Genomic DNA, 13,600 nt, shown 5'->3' with positions numbered 1-13,600 from the left:
TCAAAGCATTCACATCTAGCATAAGAGTAATAATTTGTTTTAATTTTTTTTTATTATCGACATTCTGATTAGTTCCAATTATTCACTGGATGGCGCGTAATAAGGCTGTGGCCTAAGTCATGACTGTGTTTGCGCTTAAATCCTTATCTATAAAAGAACGAACAGCGATCAATAGCTTACAATTTCAGAGTTAGTGAACTGCTTCATACGGAGCGATTCGTAATTTTTGGTGATCGGAAAAGTCAGCAAACTCCATAGTTTACGGAAAATTGGGAGCCTTGATATGCATAAATGTCGAAACCAATTCACAACAAAGCAAAAATACCGAGAGGAAATACGACCAACATACACGTATTTACATTCTCGCTTCGATTTACTGTTGATGATAGGGTTTCTTACATTTATCATCTGTTGAAGTCGACGAAAGTCGGTCGCTTACCAGTTATGGAATTCAAAGTGGCCTAATTCTCGAAATAAAAGAAGGTTCCGCATTCGAAAAATACCTCCTGCTGCAATGAGCCATCAGTTCGATCATTCAATTTCATTTGAAGCATTTCTCGAATCTTTTGAAAAAAATATTCGAGTACCGGTACTTTACCGGTACTACCGGTACTGGAGGTTTGAGTACCGTAGTACCGGTTCTTGCCAAAATGGGCCGGTACTGCAAACCCTAGTTCGAATGATTTAAAAGTACAAGGAAATTCTTATAACTGCCCACTAAGTGCAATTCGAGTGTCGGAGTGGAACCGTTTACTGTCAACTGTGGTGAGCGATCATTCGAAAAATCAAGGTTGATCCCAATACCTCAGATCATGATTTGACGAAAAAACTGAATACTGTACTGTACACAAGTTACCGAGCAAGTAAACAAACAAGTCTCAAATATCAAATAGCGTTCAGGACACTGGTCCGTAGGCTGTATGACCACATGCTGATGAAACTCGATGGATGTGACTTGATGGCGATGAAATATTTGAGAATTTCAAGCAAATCCCTGGGCTCAAATTTTACGAAACTCCTACTCCCGATAATGTTTCTAGAAGATTCGAGTTTGTTTTCGTGAATAAGTTCACGAAAAATGTAATTTCGCATAAGATCCATTCCTGTGGCAAGAAAACTAACTTTTTGTGACGGATAAGACCATGAGCTCGGAAGCATCTTAAAAGGAGTGCCCCAATAAACAGGTTTTTCTCATCATGAGGTCCTATGCCGGATCAGTAACGTTTTAGCCATATTTAGCCAGCGGCCATAATAGCAAGGGAGGCGTAGAATGGTACAACGAAAATGGAGTCAGTTCATCCCAAACTGATAGAGAAATATTGAGTGACAATAACGCGAAAACTAAAGATAAAAACCTGTTTTAATCCACCTAGAGGTGCAATTGTGCCTTTCTCATTTCTCCAAACTATGATTTAATAGCTGGTTCGTACAATATAACATTATGGAAATGTCTTTCATTCTTATTACACTTGGTAAGTATATATAAGAGCACCTTTCTGCATTCATCGCGGTATTGGTTTGAATCGGAGTTTTCTATGTGGTTGGTGACCTAGATCTACAAATTCAACAGTTGTGTTTACATTTTGGAAAAAAGTCACCTTTTTACATTCATCGCAGAATTCGTTAGAATCAGGATTTGCTGCGTGATCGTACGTATCACCCTGTAATTCAGGAACCAGAACTCGGATCCACACAAAATTAAACAGCAGCTGATGGACCTTTCATTTAAAATCAAGTTTGCCAAATCGGTTCAGAAAATTCCGAGAAACCGATGTGGACAAATCAACAATTTTTGTTTTGTAACCATACTCTTCAACTCGTAATCCGGAACAAGATGTCGGTTGAAAATGAAATTCAATAGCAACCTATGGGAATATTATACCTTTCATTTGAATCTTAGTTTGTAAAAATCGGTTCAGCCATCTCCGAGAAACCGATGTGGACATTTTGTTAACAAATCCGCACATACACACACATACATACATACAGATATACACACATACATACATACATACATACATACATGCATACATACATACATACATACATACACACACATACACACAGATATTTTGCGATCTCGGCGAACTGAGTCGAATGTTATATGAGACTCGGCACTCCGAGCGTCGGTTAGAAAGTCGGTTTTTGGAGCAATTGCATAACCTTTCTATATAAGAAAGGCAAAAGAATAATATTTAATTAGCTTAATAAGCATGAGTTCAATGTTATCTTCATGTGATTATAATTTGAAAAGGTTGGTGGAATGGGTTTGAAGTGTAGGGAATGGGGGGTTAGTAGAGTGGGAGTGGAGGATGCGTCAGAAATCCTTCATCTTATTTTGGTATACGGGGTGGATGAAGGAAATGCGGGCGTGAGGGTGGTCCAAGAGGAGGGGAGTGATGAAGGAGGGAGGTGTAAGGGCAAGGCGGGGGATGGGGGGAGAGGCGGCGACGCAATACTCAACTGCATATTTTGCCTTCCATTTGAGACTTGGTTTGAGAAAATCGGTTCAGTCATCACCGATGAACCGATGTGACTTTAATTGTGGAATATTCCCGGAATTCCGGACTTCCGGAATCGTCGATAGTGGACAATATATTCAAAGAATGTTTGATTGGCAATCAGTGATCTAGATCTGCGATTAGAAGTAATTTGGTGACCATTTCAATAGTTTTTTGCTTCTGAGGTATTACGATTGTACCGATTTTTATGGGAAATTCCAGTGTATCCTTACTAACACCCCTGTAACTCCGGAAGTAAGAGTCAGAACCGAATGAAATTCAGCAGCAGTTAATGGCATTACTGTATCTTTCATTTGAAATCAAGTTTGTGAAAATCTGTAGAGTATTCGTTGGGGAATGGTTGTGATATTAGCTTAGGAACTTGGCGGGTTCCCCGGGGGCGTCATGAACCATCATAGGTGGCCAATGTGGTCAAAGCTGCTTTGATTGACCATTAGTGATCCAGACCCGCAAACTTGAGTAATGTTACATCAATTTTAATATGTTTTACATCATTTGAACATCATGGTGGTACCAGTTTATATGGGAATTTGCTGTGTGACCGCACTCTTCAACCCGTTACTCCGGAACCGGAAGTCGGATCAACTAAAAATTCAATAGCAGCTTATGGGAGCGTTATACCTTTCAGATGAAACTAAGTTTGCAAAAATCGGTTCAGCCATCTCTGAGAAAATTGTGTGAGTTTAAATGACACACACACATACACACACACACATACACACACACACACACATACATACACACACAGACATTTGCCGATCTCGACGAACTGAATCGAATGGTGTATGACACTCGGCCCTCCGGGCCTCCGTTAAAAAGTCGATTTTTACGGTGATTGCATAGCCTTTCTTTATATGAGAAAGGCAAAAAAGTATTTAACCACGACTTTTGACGGATGAAGTATCGGTGAAAACAGCTAATATCAACAGAAAAGTGCGAGAATTTCTTTAAAATAATACAGTCAGTTTCATGAAATGAGACGTTATTTCCTTTGTTTCATCCTTACAAAATTTATCGACACAAAAAAAAGTTAATATTTCTGATTTATGATTGAAGGTTCAACAGAAAAGTCTAATTTTAAGTGTCACTGAAAGTTTATTTTATCCATTTAATTTCGTACTGAATCAAACAAGATTATGATATTGGAAGTTTCAGAAACTGTAACATGAAATATGATTTTAATTGACGGGTCTAAGAAAAAGTATACGTCTGACAATTATGCATTTAATAGAATTTTGGCTTTTAGAAACTACAATACTATTTGAGAATTTTTGAGCTTAGAATGAAAAAAACAAATATTCTTGAAACTGATTACTTGCTTATGAAGTCACACCGTGGCACTTGATGTTAAGTATTGTCGCACGTCGCACTCATTCGTCTTTGCATGACGATCATCCCTGGATACAAGGACGGTGACAGAGATGGTACAATAAAGACAAGTGGGATCAATTTCATTTTAGATTTGTCAGAACTGCTACACAGATTTTGTCACCGAGGTTCGAGTGATGAGAATGCGACATGCCTGACCAATAACTTACTGCCTGACTCCATGCACTGAAATAATAAGCCCAAATGCTCAAACCATGCTACGTACGTCAGAAGGAAATTCAAATACCTTTTTCAAATCAGTTTCTGGCTCAAAAGGAAGGGCACATGCCCCCTTAGAGCTCCTCTCTAGATCCCCAAGTGATTCAGATAGTACACATCCGTTTTGTTGTTGATAGTCCTCCTCCTTTACGGGCGAATGACCACCTGGTTAAAGCCCTCAATAAACAAATTACAATTACAGAGCTTCTCGAAACCCACCTAAATAAATATTGCAATATTAGGTAATTAGTCGGTCCTAATCGAGAATACTACTGCCCCTTTTCTTAATGCATCAGACCGAAGCATCAATGACGAAGCATTCTGGTAATAGCTCCACTATCATGATTCATGATAAAGCAGAATCCTAGTTTTTAATCACAAAGCGAGATACCGAACTTTTCTCATCGGTTTTCCATTTCCTGTATTAATGAAACATTTTCAGCGACTAATCCAACAAATGACTGGACGCTTCAACTTGTTCAACCCAATTTGACTACAATTTAATAACACTCAACCCTATTCGATGACATCCTAGCCGGTGCAGAAAGGCGACTTTCAAGTTATCACAAAAGCCCGTCTTTAGCACCATCTCCTCTGTCAGACACAATAGGGGTAATAACAAGATAAAGCTGGATGAGCAATTTGTCTGCCTTCTTACCTCTTGGTGGACGGTCTCGCTGCGATCCAGAGCGCGAACAGCGATATCATGAAGCTGGCCAAGTCGGCTAATAAATGCGCTGCATCTGTTGCTATTGCCAGGCTGTTGGAGTAGACGCCCCCTGGGAAGTGCAGTAGAGCGGAAGTGGATCGTTAAAATGAGCATAATGGGTAGCACGAACGGTCGGGCGGCTCTTGCTTTGCTCGGCTGGAAGCGCACCTGACCGAATGTGAATTATTGCCGAAGTTTTAAGATGGGAATTATGAGAAATCTATGAGATTATCTCTATTTGACGATTTGATTCCGGGTATGATTGATGTGATTTCAATTTCAAACGTAAAATATTTAACTTTTAGATGACAAAAGTAATAACGACACTCCAACAAACTACTTTGTTCTTAGAAACGAGACCTTGCTCACAAAATTGCAATAACTGGAAGTGTAGCGCCAAACAAGCACAAAACATGATAAAAAGAGCCATTTCATGAAGGTGTCATAAACTAGGGCAAAATGTTATGAAACTACAGAAACAATTAGTTACCTATTATCTCAGCTATCATGAAGATAACGCACAGTACGCTGGCTATAATTAATTTCTTCCTGGCGACCTTATCCACTCCGTCGGTCCTCGGCCGGTGACAGTGTGCTGAAAAAGAGACAAAACCGAAAAAAGAGGGAGAGAGAGACAATCAGCACAGCGTGGGAATATTATGCAATAATGGTTGGAAAATGCGCTATAAACGGATGCGGGGAGCGAGGAAGCATGATGCGATGCCGAAGCCACCCGGTTCTGGTTTGAATGCGAGAACGAAAATCATAAGTTGCGCAACTGAAAGCAACAATCGCAAACCGTAATCGTAGTCTTTATCGTCACTGCTCCCTTGCGAGGAAATCTGCTGTCAACTAACGGTTTGCGGTGTTCTTTTCGTTTGCGGTTAGAGAGCCCGGCCTCCGGGGGGTGAGTTGCAATCAGATTTGCTGCATCGTGCGAATCACCATGTTTAGCTTTTCCACATAGAGTAATTGAGTTAGATTGTGGACTGTGTGGGACGTTATGAAGATTTTTTTTTCTGTGTAGTTGTTTAATTTATTAGCCAGATATATTATCATAACTTGGGATTCAAATGAAGCAATTTTATGATATCAGAATGAGGTTGCTTGCGTATCAGCTATACAGATTTGAAACTTCATTTGTATGATTTTCTTCTATATAAACAGAGAAGTTTACCTCTTGATTGGAGCTTGATATTTTTCAAACATGGATTAAATTCAAATGGTGGACTTTTTATGCAAGTATATCTTCTAGTAAGTCTATGGAGGAAGAAAATTGTTAGCTAAATTTTTATTCAAAACTAGTTAAGGCTTAAACAAACGTTTATTTGTCGCTGAGATTAAGATATTTCTAAAAAATAGGACCACTTTGTTCTCACGAATTGTTTTATTAAACACCGTAAATCATATTTTTCCAGAGACGTTCTACAAAAAGGTAAAAGAAAAGTTTTCAGTACGCTCAGTAATGGTGACGATTTTCCCTAAAAATCATGTGTTGAGAGCTTCCCAATTAGTTTTTTGGCATTATGATTAGTAATAATGATGTAAATCAAAATCCTTTCTTCAATCACTAGCTATTGTGAGTCCAACGGTATCCGAAATATGATCACTGCAAGGTCACTTTTAGAAAAAAGTCTATATCGCGATAATCGGGTTGAGGTAGCATGAAGAACGAAAACAATTTTTGCTCCGTCAAAAAATTAATTTAATCGCGCTTTCTTATTGGATTTAGAGTATTTACAACGATTGTGGTTGTTTCCAATAAAATTAAGATGGTAGCGACTACGTATTTTTTTGTGCACAATTAGTTTCGTGGTCACGCGAAAAATGCTTGTTTGATTCGAATGTTTAATGTATTTGTATTTGTATTTGTATTTCATTATACTTGCAGAGTAAGGGATCACCCTTATAAAATTTCTACAATCGGTTTACACGTTGCTCACACCACAATCTTTTTCATACTAAATAAAAAAAAATGTAAACTATAAACTAAAAACAAACATGTGAACCCTATTCCACTATTTGTCGCTCATTTCACTCGAGTTAGTTCCCTTCATTTAGCCAGGCCATACATTCACGACGGAATCTTGCTATTGAATTGAGAGATTTTATTCGGATTGGAAGCAGATTCCACTGGATAATTGCACGAACGAAAAAAGTGCCGTTGTAATGAGAAGAGTTATGAGGTATAAGAGCAAAGTGGCGGACTCTAGTGCTTCTGAAAGGTTGACTTGTCAAGGAGGTAGTTTGGACCATTGTGTATAATATAATACACCCAAAACAATTTCCCAATGCAAAAAAGGCATTACACCCTTTCGAACATATTTTGAATTGGAATCATGCCTTGTTCGCATTATAGACCAAATTTACCTACCGCATTATACCAACACAACTCATCTAATAAATTGATTGAGAATACACGCTACAATGTAGTCTGTCCGTATGTAAAAGTATTAGTTGGTTTTGCTTGCTGAGTGTGCCAAAAAAGCGGTGTATGCTATACATGTCACCTCTTTGGTGTTTGTGCGAACTTCTGTCATCTAACACAGTGACGCTTTTCAATTTGCGAACAGCTCATTCCAACCACACTAAACACATATGCAGTTCAGGATGATGTGTGAAATATGTTGTTTTTTTCGCGCAGCGAATGGTCTGTGCAGTAAAATTATCGCTCTCATTCCATACTGCAGAGAAGAGTAGAAGCAAATAATTTGTGCTCAAGTTGATTTTTGATGATCGTTGAGCAGGGCGATGCTGTGAACTGGATTCGCATGCGATGACGTGCAAACAACTGAAATGAGCAACTACCACTGCTGATTGAAAGTGAAAAACCAATTCATCACTGCCCTTATAGTTTACGTTACCTCAATGCTTTTGTTGCAAAATACTGATACGATATCACCTAAGCAGTGTTGCCACAATTAAATCTGTACCGGGAGTTGAAAAATCTTTTCTATCTGTACTCTTCTATAGAAAATCTGTACCGGATTCTGTACCCAAACAATAACAAGGTTATAAGAAAAATCATTTTTCTTAACATATTTTTCATTCGGGGAAATCAAACCAGACATTCTGACTGGGTTGATTTATTTGAGCTTTGAGGAATTCCGCAAGAAACCAGTTGGAATTCCGGATGATGAGTTTGACTGGGTAATGTTAATATCAGCTCCAGCTCAAATTCTCGTTACGACTTTGTTTGCAACCAAAGGTGGCTAAAAGAGTGGTGGCGAGAAGCTGAGATGGGGCTGGTAATATCAATAGAATGCGAGAAACTTGCTTGGAATCCAAATGAAGCAGGTCAGAGTATGCACTTCGAGATGACTCGCTCGCCTTTCACTTAGACATCATCCCTTTGATTTGCTGGAAGCAGGTTTCTCGCATCTCACATTCTAATGTCAGCTTCAGTTCAAGCTCAATAAGTATCAGCTCTACTTCAGATTCTTGCTATCACTGCTGCCTAACTCATCGTTTACCTGCTGTTTACTGGAATACATCGCAGGGTTAAATTATTTTACCTTGCAGTTTTGTAAAAAATCTGTACCAATCTGTACTTTTTTACAAAAGTCTGTAATCTGTACCGTACAGAATCTGTACCAAGAATGCTTCAAAAATCTGTACCTTTCTAGATAAATCTGTACTTGTGGCATCACTGCAACTAACTTTTAAAAATACTGTCGCTATAAGGAATGACACAAATGATTAGTGAACGGCTTCTATAGAACAAAAGTTCAATTAACTTGTTAGCTCAATGTTCTCATGTGGTTAACATAGTCTATAGTGTGCTTAATTAGCCTACATAGCCTATAGTGTGCTTAATTATTAATCAATCATTAAAAAAGACTGACTGACTTGAGACTGTCTAGTGGTTAAAACTCCCATGTCGCTGGCATATTGAGGGATCAGAGAACGCTGAAAGTTTATCATAATATCCTGGGATGGGACATGCGAATTGAGAAAAAAACAAGGGTTAAATTGATCCAGCTCTCAAAAGCCGGACGATATTGCTTCAATACGTCAATGCCATTTGAAATTCACATCGTCAATACGTCAATACTTCCATTACACATGCAATACTTTTGTCAATACTCTCTAGTATGAAATGGAAAAGAAAACATCTATCCGCGAGTCCCGTCCCAGATAATATCATCACATAAACATAACCCGTGCTCCATCAATTTGATGATTACCTTGTGCTGCTCTTTGCAAGATGCAGCAAAGAAATTGGTGGAAAAGTGAGATGGAAAGACCGTGTATTAGAATTTTTAGAGCGCATATGTATACGAGTGAAGGTGTTCTTTACATGTGTATAAGTACGGGTCATTTTAATACTGATACTCCGATATCTTTGAATTCACAAATACATTCACAGTTGTGGGTTTGTGTATGTTTCTACGACCTAATCGCAATTTAATGCATTTTTGTCCCGGACCAATATCGCTTTATGTGCATTATACCAGTTACAATGCAAAATTCTCATTAGAATCATGCTTATTTGAATGTAAATCATACGGTTCGTGTTTTGGGTGTATAAAGTGACATAGCATCGATATTGGAAAAAGCTATAAAAAGAACATCCCAACAGTTGCCGCTGTAAGTGGGTTACGCTAGCAAATCTAGATAGATTGTAAACCCATCGAACACAATGGTTCAATGATACTCTTAATCGATTATAAGAAGCAGCTGAAGCATTCAAAATCAATTCCAAACCATAAGAAAAATAGGGTAACAGAAGTGATTTAAACAGCTTAAGTTTGGTAGAAACATGAAGCATTCCCGCTGTAAGTCTCAAGTGTCGCAATCCTGCATAGATGCGCCCACACTGAACATTTATTTGAGAGTCCCATTCAAGGTTCGATTGGAATATCACACCTAGATTGCGAGCTTTGGCAACGTATTCTATTTTTTCATTGTGGATAATTATATCTGGTAACACGGTACGAATCTGCCTTCTGGAAATATACATGACTTTAGTTTTCGACGAATTAATGGGAAGCAGATTACTCGAGGACCAATCCAAAATGTTATTTAAATCCGAATTGATAAGTGTGGCTAAGTCCTCTAAGTTGGAATCAGTTGAGCAGATGTACAGTTGTACATCATCTGCGAACATATGAATTAAGCAGAATTTTAGAACTGAAGGCAAATCGTTTATGAACAACGAGAATAAGAGCGGTCCTAGAACGGATCCCTGAGGTACGCCTGATAAAATGTTAATTGGACTTGATAGACTTCCACCTATTTCTACTGCTTGTGTACGTGAATTCAAATATGACTTGATGAGAGAAACAGCATCACGACTGAAACCAAACTGATATGATAGTTTCCGAAGCAATTTGACGTGAGATACTCTATCAAAAGCTTTAGAGAAATCTATCAAAAGCAAAAAGGCAACACCTTTTTCGTCGATACACTGGTGTATATCATCATGTACTTTAAGAAGCGCCGAGGTGGTACTGTGTCCAGATCTGAAACCAGACTGGTACGGACTGAGGAGATTAAACCGTTGAATATAGGCTTGCACTTGAGTTTTCAAAATAACTTCAAATGCTTTGGACAGTTAACATAAAATGCTGATTGGACGGAGATTATTCAAGCTAGATCCGGCAGGTGTTTTTCGTATCGGAATTATTTTAGCGGTCTTCCATGCTCGAGGAAATTTAGCAGTTGAAATGAATAAATTGAAAAGGTACGTTATTGGGGTGATGATATACGGTAAAATGACCTTTATAAACCTTAGTGGGATATTATCCATACCGATGGCATTTGAAGTTATCGAAAAAATAGCATTAGAGACTTCCAGCTCATTGCACGGCGTGAATAGAAAACCATTAGAATTTGATGGTGGTATAGATTCAGGTTCAGGATCTTGTGTAAAGTTGTCACCAAAAAATGCGTTAATTTCGTCTGCAGTGTTATCGAACTTTGCACAGTTCTTCGTGCCACCAGTAACGTTTATATTTTTGAGTTTCATCCAAAGCTCTTTACTTGAATTAGATGATTCTAAGTTAGAGGTCATATAGTTCGATTTAGCTTTATTAACGAGTTGAGTTACTTTATTACGAAGTCTTTTGAACTGGACCTGGTCAACAATTCTTTTACTAGAAGTCCATAGGCGATATGCAGTATCTCTGGCAATCATTGCATTCAAGATTTCGTTATTGAACCATGGAGCATTGGACTTAGGTCGAGGAGCTCGCAATGGTACGAAGCTATCATAGAGTTGAACAATATGACTATTGAAGAAATCGAGAGAAAATTGATTCGATTATAGTCTCTATACATGTTAGAACGGTTGTTACTGTTGCGAGTTATATTGAGAGATGCAAAAATCATATCATGATGGGAGAAACCAGGGGCTGACACTTGGTTAAAATTCAGAACAAAGTTTATGTCATTTGTTATCAATAGGTCTAACAATGAACTTCCACCGGGATAAAAGTGGGTAGGTTCATTGTTAATGCAAAATAAGCCAAAATTATCTAGAACTTCACAGAGACGAGCAGTTTTGATGCTAACTTTTTTCAAATTTGTATTAAAATCACCTGTCACAACAATCTTTTCATAATCAAGTGACAATTCGGAGAGTTTCTGATCAAGGATATTAGAGCAATCGACCTCTGGAGGAGAATAGACTACACCTAGAAGAAATTTATCGTTATTCACATAATATTGACAAGAAAAACACTACAGAAAAACTGCAGTGTTTTCCAAGATGCTTTTCAATACTGGCTGTGTAAGGGTTAGAATAGATTAGAATAGAATAGAATAGAATAATAAGAACTCAAATATTTTATTCATAAAGCATTAGTAATAAGTCGATTGTCCGGCAAAGTAATTTTTGGGCTTTACTTTTGATTTGTCCCATGCTAATTTGATCGATATAATATCCGAAGAGTTATAAAAAAATGTTTCATTACATTGTTAGGTGTATTAAAAGCGTTTTTTTATAGTAAGGTTTAAAAGCCTTCAGAAGCCTGACCCGCAGTGTATTGGCACTGTGTGGACTCACGTTCGTGCCAAACCACTAAAAGCACTCACTACTCTTTTTTCGCCCTTACTCTCCACGGAACTACATCAAGGTATTATGTACTTCGTTGGGGGGCTCCTCAGTTTAATCCCCGGCGGTGGATCTAACCTACTCAACAGCTACTCGATAGGGTGTCGAGGTCGGTTCGGCGATTCCGGTGAAGCCTGACGTCCGGTTCACTGGAGCCTCGACGACCCGAACCCGGTGCTACGTCGCGTACTGCCCAACTGGTCCCCAGGTACGGGTTGAAGCGTGCGATCACACAGCAAATTCCCATATAAACTGGTACAACCATGATATCAAAATGATGCAAAGCTTATTAAAATGGGCGCAAAATTACTTGGATTTGCCAGTCTAGATCAGTCTAGATCAATGATGACTAACTAAAGCCCGCTTGACCACATTGGCCACCTACGACGGTTCATGATTTCACATAAGCAGGAACTGAAAAATGCTCAAATGGAGGAGTAAAGAAAAACTTCAAAATCGAATTAGTATTTTGATGTCAAATATATTTAAAATGCAAAATGTCTTGATGAAATCTCGAATAAAAAAATTGACGAGATATTTTAACACAGCGATAACCCGATCAGAAACACATAACAGAAATATTTCAAAACTATATCTCGCACTGGTAGTTGTTATAATTTTTTGTTATTTTAACTACTCGCGAGACCAGATATCAAACGTAATAGACGTATTGCGCGGATTGGATTTAGGACTAGTTAGGTATTTTTGTCACGTTCGATGTGTTCGAGCAGAATGTAGCACTTGAACTCTCCAATTCGTTAACTCACTTAACGAAATATATTTTGAATGGCCCATTTCAAAGTAATCTCTATATTCATGTTCACAAGAAAGATTTATTTTTTTTAATTTTTTGGATGTAAGTCGAAACTTCATTCGTGTGATGTCTAGACTCATGTCTAACCATTATACGTTGAATGCGCATCTCCGCCGTATTGGGATCGCAGAAGATAATCAATGTGCTTGCGGAGAGGGTTACGAAGACATTGAACATGTTGTTTGGTCTTGCACTGAATATCGTGAAGCCAGATCCCAATTAATAGACTCCATACGAGCCAGAAGAAAACCACCCTATGTACCTGTTCGTGATATCCTCGCTTTACGAGATCTTACATACATAAGCCATATTTATCATTTCCTGAAAACAATAAATATTCAAATATAATTATCCCCACAATGTTTCTAGTTTTTTTCCCTTGCTACCCACAAACAATTTAGATTTCTTCGCAGTTAGTTAAGTTAGATAAAACGATATAAATAAAGAAAAAAAAATAAACAAAGATTACAGAAAAACTATCAATAGGTTTACAATGAAATTCAAGAAAATAGAGTATAATTAAACACATTCAAAATGATGATTATCCTCAGTGTTAGCATTAGAAAGTGATTTTTTTTAATAACGTGATAGTCTTAAGAACCTTTGTAACATTATGCTATATATCCTTTGTAACATGTTATGTAAAAAAAACCCCGGCGTAAAAAAGCTTTTGCAAATGCCGTGTCAAATAAACGTTTTATGAAAAAAAAAAAATGTAAGATGACTGTTTTCATTGATATCTTCCCTATACAATCACCCTAGTTCTCCATACAACCTTTTCCCGTTCCAATTTTTTCCAAAATTTCTTTACCAGGAGGTTTCCTGTGATCCCAAATATTCGCGTTTTTTTCTTAATTTTGTTTCGCTGTGTAATTATTGGTCTGATCACCAGTCGAGATAATGTGCCATGC

General features: G+C 37.9%; 1 protein-coding gene across 1 annotated transcript in view; it reads right to left on the bottom strand.

Annotated features, from left to right (window-relative positions):
- LOC131678418 (proton-coupled zinc antiporter SLC30A2-like) overlaps positions 1-13,600 on the bottom strand; it is a 109,688-nt gene that overhangs the window by 44,383 nt on the left and 51,705 nt on the right. The window contains exons 3-4 of the mRNA XM_058958570.1: positions 5,309-5,413; positions 4,768-4,888 (exon numbers count right to left, since the gene is read on the bottom strand). Of these exons, the coding sequence (XP_058814553.1) occupies positions 4,768-4,888; positions 5,309-5,413 (226 nt within the window). The remainder of the gene's footprint in view (positions 1-4,767; positions 4,889-5,308; positions 5,414-13,600) is intronic.

The sequence above is a fragment of the Topomyia yanbarensis genome, chromosome 2 (genome assembly GCF_030247195.1).
Source record: "Topomyia yanbarensis strain Yona2022 chromosome 2, ASM3024719v1, whole genome shotgun sequence".
NCBI classification, from domain to species: domain Eukaryota; kingdom Metazoa; phylum Arthropoda; class Insecta; order Diptera; family Culicidae; genus Topomyia; species Topomyia yanbarensis.
This window is presented reverse-complemented; position numbering and strand designations above follow the sequence as displayed.